Source organism: Poecile atricapillus, chromosome 2 (genome assembly GCF_030490865.1).
Source record: "Poecile atricapillus isolate bPoeAtr1 chromosome 2, bPoeAtr1.hap1, whole genome shotgun sequence".
Taxonomy (NCBI): domain Eukaryota; kingdom Metazoa; phylum Chordata; class Aves; order Passeriformes; family Paridae; genus Poecile; species Poecile atricapillus.
In genome coordinates, this window is record NC_081250.1 from 121253144 (window position 1) to 121268732 (window position 15589).

At 38.4% G+C, this 15589-nt stretch overlaps 1 protein-coding gene across 7 annotated transcripts in view; it reads right to left on the minus strand.

The window, feature by feature from the left end:
• Positions 1-15589, minus strand: part of EYA1 (EYA transcriptional coactivator and phosphatase 1) — a 157450-nt gene that overhangs the window by 67162 nt on the left and 74699 nt on the right. For 4 of the 7 annotated variants that reach the window (XM_058833365.1, XM_058833364.1, XM_058833363.1 and 1 more), the window contains 4 exons: positions 14563-14690; positions 12675-12737; positions 2255-2335; positions 335-404 (listed from right to left, as the gene is read on the minus strand). In XM_058833365.1, coding sequence (XP_058689348.1) covers positions 335-404; positions 2255-2335; positions 12675-12737; positions 14563-14690 — 342 coding nt within the window. The remainder of the gene's footprint in view (positions 1-334; positions 405-2254; positions 2336-12674; positions 12738-14562; positions 14691-15589) is intronic. The other 3 variants (XM_058833368.1, XM_058833367.1, XM_058833366.1) reach the window with 1 other exon arrangement.

Below are 15589 nucleotides of genomic sequence, written 5' to 3' on the forward strand. Positions count from 1 at the left end.
ACACTGCATTAGACAGACATGTGTGTGCCCATTTTTAGCCTTATAATCCTGCTGCTTCATTAACACATAATGATAGGCTGTGCTAGACAACAGAAACTTTAAGAGACAAAACAATAAGAAATCAGAAATAAAATAATAAGTGAAATAAGAACTTTACAAATACTTTTCAAATACATTCTTAGCATTTAAAAAAAAAAAAAATCCCTAGAAGCTGCTGCGGTTTAAATTATGGCTTAACAGATGGACTCAATTATTATTTTAAATGAGGTTAAAATCTGCCTATTCCAGTTATTATTATTACTACTACTATTATTATTTTAAAAAGATATCATACTTGGAAGGGTAAATCTGTGGTGGGGAGAACTGGTGTGTTTGTCTTGGGCTGAAACCACTGCTTCCAATTGCTGCACCAAGGAGAAAAGAAAGCATACAGAAGTGTAAATACACACACCAAAGATAAATATTATTTTTCCTAATAGAATTTCAGAGTATTAACAAGATTTTAATTAAATTCAAATATCATTGATACCTTAGATAGAAAATAATATTTTATGAGGATCTATACAGGAATGCTCAACATTAAAATCTTGATTGCAAATCTCAAATACTAAATTGTCCCTCTGTATAATTCCTGAGCCGTAGTTTATTCTTTGTTTTCACAGAGGCAACATTTTCTATACAAACAACCTATTTCCTAATGGAAACATTTCCCTTCATATTTTCAAAGAATTGTTGATATCTCAAGTGCAACATTTTATTAACTTTTAGAATTTTTAAGACCTACATTTTATGAAGGAGCTTTATGCCTGCCTCGATTGAAAACATATGGCCCGCTTCAGAGCACGCGCCTCTTTTTAAAAAAAAGATAAAAAAATCGTAATACAGACTATGTATTACCTTATTACGTTTCTATTTTCCATCTTATCTGCTGTCTAAGAAGCCCTTCAAGTCAGTATTGCATAAGGATGTCCAAGGTGCAGTTAGTGAAACGTGTAAGCGGAGGAGGCTGTGCTGCGAGCCGCTCCCCGAGCAGCCCCAGCAGCGCTGCTGTGCGGAGCCCCCACCAACACAGCTCATTTCTGTCAGCATTTCTGGGTGCTGCCTGGCAGCTCTGCTGGCCCACTCTGCTCGGGGTGATATTTTTGGGAGCCCTTCCCTCTCTGGTTACTGTCTGGGTGTCACTTCTCCTCTAGGTCCCAAGGTGGGCTTGGAAGCCTTTGCCAGGAAGAGGTCAGCAGCAGGTTATGAGACTACTGTAAAATCAGACAGCCCGAGAAACAACAGGCCTTATTGCTAAGTACTTGGAAATAAACTAGGCACGCTTAATTACCCCTCGCCAGCTACCCCCTTCCTGGCCAGCTACAGGGAAAATCCATCATCTTTACACTCTGGGAGGGAGGCAGGGAGCCTCTTTCTGTGCTTTCTACACCAAATAATTTTTCTTTTCTGTGGCCTGTGAGGCTGCAGACATGGCAAATGTTACAGTCCAACCTTTATTCAGATCACCACAGCTGTACATAGCTTTTCATGTTGTATGTATTAGGTACACACTGTATTTTCTTCTTTCAGAGAATTAAAATACATTAGAAACCTTTTTTTGGGCTTTCATACCCAACAGCCTGTGCAGAAAATGGAGGCTGTGACAAGATCAGGAAAGGGCTGGCTACCAGGAGTCTGACTGGTTGTGAGATGTCAAATTTTGCTACTACGGAAATGTAATCCCACAATATATTATTAGATCCTTTTCTGATTTGATTTGCACCATAAAACCAACGTGCTAGAAATACCACAGTTAGTCCACAGGTGTGCAAAACTGAGCAAACACCTTAGGTTGTTCTCACAGTATTTGTGCCCTGTCTGTCAGAAACTAAGAGGAATTTGGCTTCCTCTAAGGAAACAATGAATACTTTGGAAAAATAAATTACAATAAGTGAGGAAGACCTACCCCTCAATTAGAATAATAATCACAGAGGCATGTGTGTTTACTCACAGAAAACAAAAATTACTCTGGGCCAGAATATTCCCAAGTGAGACTCCCACCAAAGACACCAATGGACATTAATAAGCCTGATACTGTAATGCTCCTTACTTGGGGAAAACTCCTGTTGACTCAAGACTAAAATGAACAGAAATAGGCATAAGCCGGAAAGTACAAAAGGCTTTTTAAGAGAGATGCACAGGTTTAGACCACGTGGGATGAGAAAACAATAAATGAAAAAAAATGCTGAGCTTAAAACTTTTGTTTATTCCTTACCTGATCCTGAGAAATTGTCTAAAGACCCGTCTGTGGTAGTAGTAGTAGCGATCTCACTGCTGTTCATTGGTTCTGTTTTAACTATAGAAATATAAACAGAAGATATTCTATATGCTCCTAATATTCTTGCAGGCGCATGCACACACACTCACTACAAACACAAACTCAATAAAACAAAAATCTAACAAAAATCATGGCTATCAATATTTTGCATTTTATGTATTTGTGTATACAAACAATGCAGAATACTGGCAGCTATGATTTACACATAAATATAAGATGGTCAAGAGGGTTATTCCTGTCTCCAAGGAATAAGGGCCACTGTAACAAACCAGAAGTCCCCATGCAACTCTCTGCACCTGTCCTGATTCCTCTTAATCCTGCAGACCCAACAATAAGGATCCACATTTAGATCAGGTCACACAGTACTTACAGGCTTGAAAGACAGCAAATTGAATAAGACAAAAGAGGAAATGATTTTTTAAATGGTTTTTGCTGAGGGCTGTTAAAATTTTGTTTCCAATTAAGTAATTTTTCAGAGGAAAATTAAGAATTTGTGATGAAGTAAAACACTTTTCTCATGGTGGATTTCTCCTCTCAAAATGAAAACCAACTTTATAGTCAACAACCCTGAATAAAAAAAGAGGACACAGTCCTCACCAAATACTTCAAAGAATGCTTTTACATCTTATCCCTCTGCACCCACAACATAACACAGCTGAGAGTAAAAAAGAAAGAGACCAAGACATTATTGCCTGGTTCATGCTGATTCATAATTAATAATCCATTAATGACTTTTAGTAAAACCTCAAGTAAATAAACAATTTTCCTTTCTGTCAGTCCAGTGCAAAGTCTGTAATGTTAAGATCAGGGCAGTATCTTGATCCAAAGAGCAAAGATAGGGCTGATTTGGCACGGATGCAAATTAGGCACCAATACCTACTCCCTATATAGTTTGTCCATACATGCATGTTCAGGAATTACAACCACTATCAGAAACCTTTGGTACCAAGTTTGGAAAGGGTGAGGCAGAGGCAGAGAAAGACCCTTCCTTTCATTGCCAGTCCACGTTCCTATTTCTCCATGTCTATTTCCTTCACCAAGCCTCCTCTGTGGGATTTGTAAGAAATCTCACAAGATTTTTCTAATCATCCATTATTTTCTCTTGACTCATGCAGGATTTCTGTCTGCTAACTTGTGAGGTCAACACTTAGCTGCACACAAAACTCTGCTGTGTCTGCATTAACAAGCAATGCACTCCATTTAGGAAAGTTTCATGATGTGAAATGGTTGGGGTAAAGGGCCCAGTGTCCAGAGGCTGGGCATTTTTGAGAGCAGTTATTCAGCTTGAAAACATTAGCTGCACTTCTGCAAAGCAGCTTTTTTGAAGCAAGTGAAGGCCAAGAGACTCCCTAAGGGGAATTAATGTGGTAAGAAAAGGTGGCCACGAGATTCACTCCAAAAGTGAGCTCATGATCTGAACCATAACTCTAATACAAAGATATTTCTTAAAAATACAGCATGTAAGTTATTCACCATCGATTTAATGACTAAATACTGTCTAACACACAGATCCAATGAAATATTTATTGCAAAGTGTCTATCACAAGTACTTTTTCAGAAACTACCAGACTTTTACAGCATGTTCTATAGTTTGTCAATCTAGATATGAAAAATTATAGCATCTACATTATCTTCTGCTTTTTCTTAGAAAATTATCATGGCTACATTTTACAGTCAGACTCATACTTCTCTCATCGACTACTCCAAGTTTCCCAAACATCTGGAAGTGTTCCAAACCTAATTTCCATAATGCAATTATACATTTGGGAATAACAATAAAAGATGCTTTCCTCTATAGCTGGTGTCTGTGGTGCGGGAAAAGAGAGGAAGATAAGACAGATCAGCCTAACCTGGAGTAAAGTGTGGAAGTTCTCAGTATGTGCTTCCTCAAAATTCTTCCTCTTCTATGTTGGAGAAACAATATTCCATATTCTGTTTTTGGATCACTCCAAATTTGAAGTCAGTCTGAGGCCTACCCTGTACTGCTTCATACAACATAGAGAAGTATAATACCAACTGTTCTGGATAAAAAGCAGCCCTTCTGAAAAGGACTTGGGATTTCTGGTGGATGAGAAGTCAAGTGAGAGCTGGAAATGTTCATTTGCAGCCCAGGAAGCCAAACTGCATCCTGGGCTGCATCAAAAGCAGCATGGCCAGCAGGGCAAGGGAGGGGATTCTGCCCCCTGCTCTGCTCTCTGAGACACTGCCAGGAGTTCTGCATCCAGCACAGGAAGGACATGGACCTGTTGGAACAAGTCCAGAGGAAAGACACCAAGATGATTAGAGGGGTGGAGCACCTCCCCTGCAAGGAAAGGCTATGAGATTTGGGATTGCTGAGCCTAGAAAAGGTTTTGGGGTGACCTAATTGTGGCTTTCCAGTACCTGAAGGGAGCCCACAACAAAACTGGAGAAGGACCTTTTACAAGAACATGTAGTGTCAGCAAAAGGCAGAATGGATCCAAAGGTTAAGATAGTAGGTTTAAATTAGATATCAGGAAGAAATTCTTTACTCTGAGGGTGGTGAGGCACAGGAACAGGTTCCCCAGAGGAACTGTGGCTGCCCCATCACTTGAAATGTTTAAGGACAGGTTGGATGAGCCTCTGAGCACCTATTTGAACCCTTGCTCAAGATAGCATTTTTAGAAAAACATCTGAATATAATTTCTGTCTCTACTTCTGTGCAACATAGCTTAAAACTAAATGCTGTTTACTACACACACTACTTTTGGAAATACAGGAAGATATATGAAATACAATGAGTCCTCATAGGAAGGAATTCTAGCTGCTGACTGAAGTGCTTAACAAATTTTCATTAAAAACTTTGTCTTCTCTGTCACCTGTTTTATCCTCTGAATATAAAAAACCCCAGGATATAAGAAAGGATGTTCCCATTCTTCCTGGATCCCTGGATCTGGATACCCATTACTTATGTGATAATATACATGCCCTAGAATGCTGTCTTTAGAAACAACCACAACCTTAATAAACCTTTGTGTCACAGTTAGATGGGAATTTAATAAAGACAAATAGGTAGTGAAAAACTCTCCATTCCCCAAACACTTCAATCAAAATGCCTGAAAATTGCTGCATATTTCCTTCTATCAGCCTAAGCACATTTAAGAGGATGAAATCTTGCTATACAAAGAAATAAATTGAGAAGAATAGCCATGGGTTTACCCGCTGGAAATATTTACATGTATTCTTACTGCAAAGGAAGTTGTCCAACGCACAACTGACCTGCAATAGGGTATTCCTCACCCTGGAGTCATGGGGAAAGGGAACTGCAAAGGAACTGCCTAGGAATACAAGTTTCCCAGTCTATCCCTGCAGCACATGAATCATCCATATCTATGATGAGAGACATATGGAGCTGTCCAAAGAAGTTGGGCAGGCACAGATCTGGCCCTGCCACATGCTGCTTACGGGTGCTCTGGATTTCAGATCTTCACATTTTCCAGGACAATTAACATTTCTGCGACATGTCCTAAGCTTTCGCAAGATGACACTGGGAAATGAGTGGGAAAAGTGCCACATCGAGACAACACACATTGCAAGCTTGCCACTAACAGGCAACCATCTCAGTTGTGGCAGAGACCATGGAAAGTGACACAGGAAAAATCCAAAGTTCCCATTTCTGCTGCTCCTTTATCCAAACTGACACTTACAGAGGTGCAGAACCATCAGACTTGAATTCTAGAGACAGACTTTGATTTGTATGTATGTATGTATGTAATGTATGACTAAGTTCTAATGCCACCCAAACCACTCAAGTAACAGATTATCAATAGAAGTTCAAGAAGCAGTCTAATGTCTTCTTAATCTGCTGTAAAAAGTCAGTGTTTATTTAGAACTAGTGATTTAGATTTGGTTTATATATCAAGGAGCTTAAGAAACTATGTCAACAAAGAGATATTTTTTCTCCTTATTTTTTTTTTTCCTAATCATTGTGAGATTCTGAAAAAACTTAAAAAGAAACTGTGCAAGAAAACACACAGAACAGTAGAAAAAATAGGAGGAGCAGATAATAGCACATGTGTTAGCTTGGAGAAAAAAAGCAAAAAAATTTAGAGATATCACAACTGCTGATCTAATGTTTAATAGATTGTTAAGATTTTTCTTCAAAAGGAACTCAGAGACTGCAAGTGCAAGTCTCTGTCAGCTGTATAGCAAAAGGTGGCTAAAAAATTACTTACATGGCAGTTTCTGAACTCTACTGAGAGAGAGAACTTCAGACCAGAACCCACAAGTTCATGTGGTTCATTAGCCAAGTAACAACTTTCTGAGTTCACTGCTTGTCATGCAGTTCCTGGTATGTACATCAGTAAACAGTGTTCTCAGGAATGAGATGCTGGCCATTATAAATGTGGATTTTGATACCTTATATTTGGCTACTCCTAGCACAGAAATTGTAGGAATAACTCATAAAGATCTGCACCTTCAAGCATGCAAAAAACTAAGGTTTTAAAATAGCTCTAATTTTAAAAATTGCTCTAATTACATTAAATACATACAAGTATTTATATATGTTCCTTGCTTTACTGAACTCATCTTTGTTAACAGCTATGCCATATACATTAAATCAGAATAGAAATATTGCAAACATGCCTGACATTAAATTGATTTTAATTTTGCAGTTTTAAGATTGAATAGTGTTAACTATGACATTATATTCACACACAAAAAAGTGGGAAAAATGAAATTATTCCTGGCTGACAGCTCTCAGTGCTCATGGGCTACAAGAGACTCAACAAAGTGTGGTGGTTACTTTGTTTATAGGCATACATAAAAACACAATCTTTTGCCCTATTTTGGCTGGTCTTATCTTCAAATAATAGTAGTAACTAAACACCATGAAAATCCTGATTAAGTACTTTGTATCAATTGCTATTCACATGCTGTTTTGCTTGACACCATCCTCTTCCCGTACTCACTACAGAAGCCCAAAGTTCACCTGGAAGCATAAAAATAATTTTTACTAACAAGACAAAAATTCTACCTTGAAGCTCTAAGCTGATGATATTTTCCATTATTTTTTCCAAACAGACCTCTGTTTGTAGCGAAGAATCTTGCAATTGTAAAAAGGCTACAAGTTACTCAATTATGCTAATTCCTATCCAGGATATTATCGTCTCTATCACAGATTATCAAATCATCAGCTTCTGACCATGAAGCCTGATAAACTTACTTGTTACTGCTTCTCAAGGCAGAGAATGCTTCCTGAATCTCACTGTCTGGAAACTACCAGAAGGTAATTTCCAGCCTAAATTTTTGTCTGGTTTTCAAAGAAAGTCCCTGCTCAAAGCAGCACATTCTAGTTCAAGCCCAGACTGTTCCCTGCTTTCCCCTCCTCTGATGTGAGAGGCTTCAAAACTCCTCCAGTATTTGGGCTGTGGCTAACACTTAGGTTTTGCCATCTACACCCCCATGACCCTCATCTTCCTCTTATGTTATGCATTTCAGGTGAAAGAGCTTTAACACCCTTGTACTTCTTCATATAGCAGTAAAAACCTTCAATTTACAAAACAATGGTGTCACTGCTACAATGCAAAATCAGAAAAAAAATTCAAAAACAGCTGGATAGAGACAAGATGGACAGTATTTGTAGCTGCTAAGCAAGATTCAACTTGGATATTTATCTGACAAGTACAGTCATGGGTTAAAATTCACTGCAGCTGGGAGATGAGAGTATCTGAGTCAAACTAAGGTTCTTATCCCTTCACACTCACAGGTCCAATTATACCAAATGCTTGTATCTCTCCTCTGCAAATGGAGGCAGCATATATCCAAAACCAATCCTTTTAGAAGTGTCATGGACTACTCTATTTCCAGTTTTCCTTTTCCTCTTTTCAGTTGGGAATCAGACCACACACATGTTTAACAATTTGCAGTGTCCACGAACAGTATTCATATTCTTTAACCAAAGCCAGACAAAATTACCACAGAACATCACAGGCCCAGCCATTAAAGGCAAAGAAGGTTGTCTTTACTACCTTCTGGGATTGTGGAAGTCTTCAAGTGAACAAGAGAGCAGCATGGAGAAGTCAAGACTGCTCTGCCATTTAGGTGTACAAGACACAAGACTATCTCATGAAGACAGAAGCACAATGACAAAGCAGGTGGCACTTTTCATAAATGGAAAATAGTATGCTCTGTATTTGGCCCATGTCTGAACTCCAGGACTGACAGACTTAAAGCCAAATTCACCCAAAAAAGAGGGATACTCTAGCTTCCATTCCCCTCCAGCCACAGCAGCAGCAGCAGCAAATTCCCTAGCTTGTTTCATCAAACCTGGTGACACAGGTATTTCACTCACTGACCAGGGGTCAAATGATATGGCTCTCCCCGAAGTGTAACCAAATTTCATGCTTTTTCATCTACTGGGGACAAGCAAAATCCCTCAGAAGATTATAAGATGCAAATCCAAATGCTAAATCATCAAACCACAAGTCTGAAGTTGCTAAGGCTCTTCAAATATTACCCTGTTAAGGTGTGATCTTTCACTAAGATGTTCTACTTCTGTTCCTTCTGCAGGTGCACAGTGACAGCCGGGGCTGGATTTCCTTCTCATCTGTATCACTGGCCAGGCACATGACATACACCATTGCATATGACATTTTTGTACAGAATCACACAAGTGCACACACACGTGCGTAACAGGCTGGTCCCACTGGAAAGACACCACCCCTAGAACGATGTGTTGTGGCTAGTTTTCAGTAAAGTAGTGGACATCCTCACTGGTCCTTGAAACCCCACAGCCTGTGCACAACCACTGTGCACATGGAGCTCTGGGACCCTCAGACACACTCAAAGGGTGCTCTCACACTACCACGCTTCATCCACAGACATGTGCTGTGAACATCTATATGAGAAGCTTCCAAAAATAAATAGTATAAAATAATGGTGCTTCTAAGAGTTTCCTTTTTTTCTTTAATATTAATTTGTCATTTGGGGTATTTTGTTTACCTCAAATGCCTGTGGGAACCAGTATTGCTATTAACTTATCACTTAAATGAGGTCCTTCCTGAAAGGAAAAATGTATGGTGGAAACTGAAATAGGGACTCTTTCAAAAATGGATGCACATACATATAGAAAAGACAGTAAGTACATAAATATTTATTAGCCAGTCTCCTCCCCAAGACCTTGCAACACAAGTTGCTCGACTGAGTCAGCAGAGAAGTGGACAAGTAATTTCACTGGCCAAGTGCCTATGAAAGAGGAATAATAGAGCATTATGCTACATGTGCTCAGGACAGAAAGACTCTCGGTGAAACAGGAGAATAAAAGCACAGGTAAGACAAAGAGTCTGGACGGAAGCCAATGTAATACAGCAAGGAAAGAAAAGGTGAAGAGCAGGGAAGAAAGGATAGTCTAAGTCAGCTCCTTGCCTTCACATAAATTGGCTGTGTCTGATTTTTATCCTCCAGAAGTGACATCATGTGGAAGATTCTTACTAGCCTCTACAGACCCCCAGCTTGCTTTTGGGAGCCCACGACCTCTGCAGTTTTTGCCTCTGGCCAAACAACGGTCCTCCTGCACTCTTCTGGGATGAGTAAAGAAGTCAGCATCCACAGCTCTAATATCCACAGATGCTAATAACCTACTGAAAGGCAAGTATTACATCTACCTTTACTATGCTATTATTTCAGGATGTCTAAATATGGAGGTATCAATTACAAGTTTCATACCATCAAGCAACTTATTGCAAAATCAATTATAGAAATTTCAGCATTTATAATTAGCAGGAACTCCAGAAATGAGTAATTAAAAGTACCAGAATCCAAACAGGATCACCAAAAGAATTCCTGATTCCTGACTGTCTGATTACCATCACCTACCACAACTTTACATCACAAAGCACACAAAAATACGAAAACGTAAAAAAAAATAGGAATAAATTAAAAATCATCCACTGATGTGAATTGCTTAATTGCAATACTGAAAGAACATTTTGCATATTAGCAAAATACTGCTAGAATTTCAAGAAATATAATTAGAGAAATCTATATCACATGCCATAACAACAACCAGCTCTACCCTCTCTAGATTTTAACATCTTACTCCCCCACTACTTTAGGAAATACTGAAAACAATTTTTTCTCCATTCTGTAATACTGCAACTTGACAGAAAACACACCACACAGTGCCTTTTGAAACCCTGAAGATGGATTTATGTTCACCAGACTTAAAACAACCTTTTTAATGGCTACAAATCAGATAGTCTCGTAGTGGAGAGCTTTGACTGCCTTTGTGTCAGGTCTCATTCTCATGTTGCAGCAGGTACTTAAAGAGCGAGAATCATTTTTTTGCAAAGGATTTTTGATGTCCAACTCCCTTTGAAGCCTCCCTTCCTATGTATCTTTGAAAATCTGATCTTCAATTTGTTATCCAGTTTCCCTCCCCATTTGATATGACAATGCCTTCCCTCCTTCCTTCTTGAACACTCAAAGAAAAGGGCAGTAGCAGGTCTATACTCCTTAAATGAATGAAGAGTAGCTGCTCAAAAAATAACAGTTCCTTCTCCTAGTCCTCATCTGTTCTTTTCCATTCCAGTTGCAAAAAACACCATCATGATGGTCCACAGGCTTCTGTTTCTCACTCTATGCCATCCATCAGATTTGATTTACATTCTTAAGATAAAAGTAAAGATCACTGTAGGCAGAAACTGGATGCAGTTGTCTGCCATGGAAAACAGATTTCCTACTCCTTTCAAATTTACTGATTACTCACGGCCTTTCCCCTCGAAAGGGCATCTACCAAAGTGGGCACCGTGTTGGAATAGCCACCAGCTGTCTGGTAAAACTTAATGAATGGCAATTTTATGAGCTTCTGTTGTTATTGTTCCTTCAACTCCTTCAGTATCAACCCACCATGGCAATTCACTGACAAAGGAAGATTAGAGATAAGGCAAAACTACAAACATTTTGCTCCCTACTCCAGTAATTTTTTTAAAGAGATTTTCTGAGGTAAGTTATACAGGGTCATAACTTTTATGGTGTCCAGCACCTGCTCTTTCTTACAATAGAGGGTATGTTGTGGAAATACACTTAAAGAGAACATGAAAACCTCAAATACTGTGGTATTTATATAATCAGCATCACCTTGGCATACTAGGACTGATTTTTCTGAGTGCCTTTAGCCAGACATTTTAGTCCTCTGCATTTGATCCTGGGAAATTTCTGTTTGGTCAAGGTCTGTAATTTCCTTGTTACTTCCCCATCAGTGAAGACCATGCTGCCTGGCCAAGAGAAGAATTTTGCTCTATCAAAGTGAAATTAAACAGACAAAGAATTATTATATATAAGATGCACATAGAGGTTAAATTCAGACTCAATCACACAACTAAATCCCCATTCAGTGCTTTGAAAACTTACAGCTGAGTGTGAAGCTAAAAATATTAGCTAACAAAGTGAGCTATCTTCCAACCACATCCTGTTGCAGAAAAACATCAATAGAAGACAAGTCTGAAAATGTGCCTTAGAGGAATTAATGAACATTTGTTTGAAATGCAGCCATTTCACTTTGGGACAGATATTTTTTTTCCTTCTTTTTTCTTCCCCTCCCCTCATCTAGTGAACATATCCTGTGCTTCAGGGTATGGAAACCTCTCAAAATCACACCCATAGTCAAATCAAATTTAACATATCTTTACAAGATATTTATAACATGCAAATACCTAGAGGCCCTGCTTCTCTGTCACATGAAGCTCTCATGCTAGAGAAGGAGGGCTCTTCCACGTTAGTGAGAATGTGTGCATGGCAGACTAGAAGCTGGTTTCACATATTATATTTGACATGTGAAGATTCAGCAACCCACATCTCCACTCCATGTGCAACAAACAAGCAAACCACATTGCAGCATCTAGAAAGAGGTGTTCAGTGAGCCCTTACAACCGCATCCTTACAATCAGCCACTTGTGTCTCAGCAGGATTCTGCTTCAGGAATCCCAGAAAAAATAATTTTACTTCACCCTTCATTAAAAAAATAGGAAACTTTTGCTTCATTCACTCCACTCTTTCTTAAGTCTCTTTAGCAGCTCAAGGAGCCTAACAAAACATTTTCTCAAGATAAAACAGATTAGCAGTAAAAATTCCACCTTCAGATTCTTAGGCATCTGCTTCACTCACAAATTTTGTCTCTTGGCACACATCTCATTCAGAAATAAATTATTCTATTAGTTTCTTTGAAAAACTTTTCCTTCTTTGTCACTTAAGAGCAATCAGAGACAGGAATTTTCAAATTAGAGAGCTTAGAGCAGAACGGCCAGGCACAAGCTAATCTGTGGGGACACTTTTGGGACAACATCTGAAATCGCATGCGGAGTGCCCACGCCTGCTGCGCCCACTGCAGCACCCAAACCTGTGGGGCTCTGTGTGCTAGGGCTGAGCAACCAGTCTGCAGTGCTGAGGAGGGTCATGTCACCTGAGGGAAAAGGGCAAACAAAAGAAAATCGTTTGGCTTCATCTCAGGAGGCAAACATGAATTGCAAGTTAGAGCTTTCTGGGTAGAATTCACTCCAAATTTTTTTAAACTGGAAAGTTCTAGCGACAGATAAGTAAGTTACCATGGTTTGATTGACTATTTTCAATAAAATCAACCTACCTAGAAGTTGAGGTATTATTTCCAAAATTATTTTCCACCTGAGGTCAGTGCATTAATAGATAAATACAATATATACCTTGTTTCCTGACAAAGTAATATTAAGCATTTCTCAGAGTATATGCACATAGCACTACGTGCTGAACAAAAAAAGTCAGATGATGAGCATCTTTCAGTGTTTCAAGGAACACCTCCTATTTTTGTGCTACAAAAGAACCTTCAAGTTATACAGCAGGTAGAAAAGCTCATGAAGTTGCCAACAAAGGCTTCTGTGAGCTAGAGGATTTTAATTTGAAAGAGCAATTTTATCCTGTACCAAAAGTGGTATATACCAGGTAATATGATATAAAAATATAATAACATACTTGTGTATCTTAAAGGAAGAAGACTCATTTATGGACATAAAATATTTTCCTCCCTAAACTACATGAGCACAGTAAGCACTTTATTTATCCTTTAAAAAGGTTTGTTTTCTTTTTTTTTTCAAATGGCTTAATATTTGATTGACGTAATACTTTTACAGCAAGAGCAAAAAGTAAGTTACATACAAGTCTGGCACAAGTTCCTGTTAATCTGATAACCCATAAACTGTCCCCACTACCAAGGACTCCAATTACAATGAATAACAGAGATATTTGGGGAATTGAGGGGGGGACAACATCTGTTTGATTGACATGTGCCTTTCCTGGAAAAATGCAATGCATGTCCATAATCCTAAAGAGTCTGACAGCACTACTACAATCCAGTTCTTAGGAAAAAAAACCATATTTTTGCTACAACAGTTGTAGCAGTTTACCTATACATTTATACTGAAGATCAATACTGAATCTGCATGACTCTTTTCTAGTATTGCATAAAGTCTCTGTTCACTCAGCCAGTCAAATGTCATGTATGATCTTTCCCACTATTGCCATAGAAATGCTACAGGAAAGAGCATTTTTTGCTGCTTGTCATATAAGCCCTTCTGTGTTTCATTATATGTATTATTATATTTATTATAGATGTATTATATTTCTGGCAAAGCTGTTAGGTTGTTCTGTTGTTAGTATTCTACTGAGAACAAACATAACTTATCAACTGCCTGACTGCTTCTTGAGAAATAGGTATCAGTTTACCCCACTGAATTACTACACCTGTTTGAATTTTGGCCACTCCATCAGAGCAGCAAGCTAGCCTGAGGAACTTTCAACACTCAGTTTTATTAGCCTACTTGACAAAATTCTCATAGCCTTAGGAGCTTGCAAAAAGTGAGAACATAAAGAAATACCAAAATAGTAAAAAAAACTGAAAAGTTACATTTTGTACTATGGCAATTGTAAACACCTACTTTTTTTCCCTCATCATTAAACTTCCTTTTCAGTTTTTTTGACTTTTTTTAATTCAAGCTCTGTACATACTACCTGCTCAGTCTATTCAAACTCCATGAAAGAAACATAAACTGTAATGAAAGCTATTGCTGAAACTTGATAATAGTAACTACTGATAAACATTGAACATTGCCTTTATGTACCATATGAATAAACACAGAACACCTAGAATAGTAAAACATTATATAGCTTGCTGACTGTAAGAACGCCTGTAAGAAAGCAACGAGGAGGAAAAACAAATTATGCAATACTAAAGAAAAAAAACAAACAGGCTGGCTCACCTTCTGTGCCATTGGGTGTCATGGAATTATTATTTATATGGGAGTTATCAAGTTTTGGACCACTGGGGGATTCACTACTACCACTTAGTCGTCTATGTGGGCTGGCTAGATCCTGCATTTCCATAGACCTGAAAACAAGATGCAATTAGTTTTAGTGACATAAGTCAACATGAATTACAGAGGAGCTGCCTTTATGAGATGTAGCCTGCTATTTATCAACATCCCAGAAACACTTAGTAAAAAAATTAACTGCTTCTCCCAACTTGATCTTTTCCAGTGCTTAACTCATGTTGTAGCCCCACTCATGACTGGCCAGCTACTGTAATAATTTTTGCAGCTCGTAACTACATAAAACTTAGATTCCAAGCACTGCACTTTACAAATTGATGTAATCTTGTATTTTTAAATATGTACAAAGATGGAATCACCAACGAATGAAGACATATATTCTCTTAAAAACAAATTAACACTCTGCTTTTTCAAGATTTACCACTCAGTGGCAATATAATGAGCCTCCAAAACAAATAAAACACTTGAAGCAATTGTGGAAACCCATCATCTACTGACAGGGAATGAGATATTCCTGATGTATGTGTTTACTCTGGCAAACTACTTAATTGTTCCTCTGTTTCCTTTGAAACAAATGCAGCATTAAAACATTATTATGTCTGCTCACTTGTTTGCTTTGTGGATTACATAAAGCGTGCCCAATTGGAAAGGGATATGACCGACGTACAGTGAATCCATACAGGCGTTAGTGTGCCTTAGCACTCTGCTGTATCTCGGCAGCTGTCACTTAGCCAAGATGAGAAAAGAGCAATCCTCATCTAAAGCAAAAATTAAATGTTTAAGTGGCACAAAAGCAGCTGAATATTTAAGATTTGTGCTTTCAATAGCCTTATATTAACAGTCATCACCACCATGACATATCCCGTGGTTAATGTTGGGGCTTATGACTGAGGTACCCTGTCCTCCTGCTCCTTTATACATAAAACTTCTGATATTGTTATTTGATGTACTTATTCTA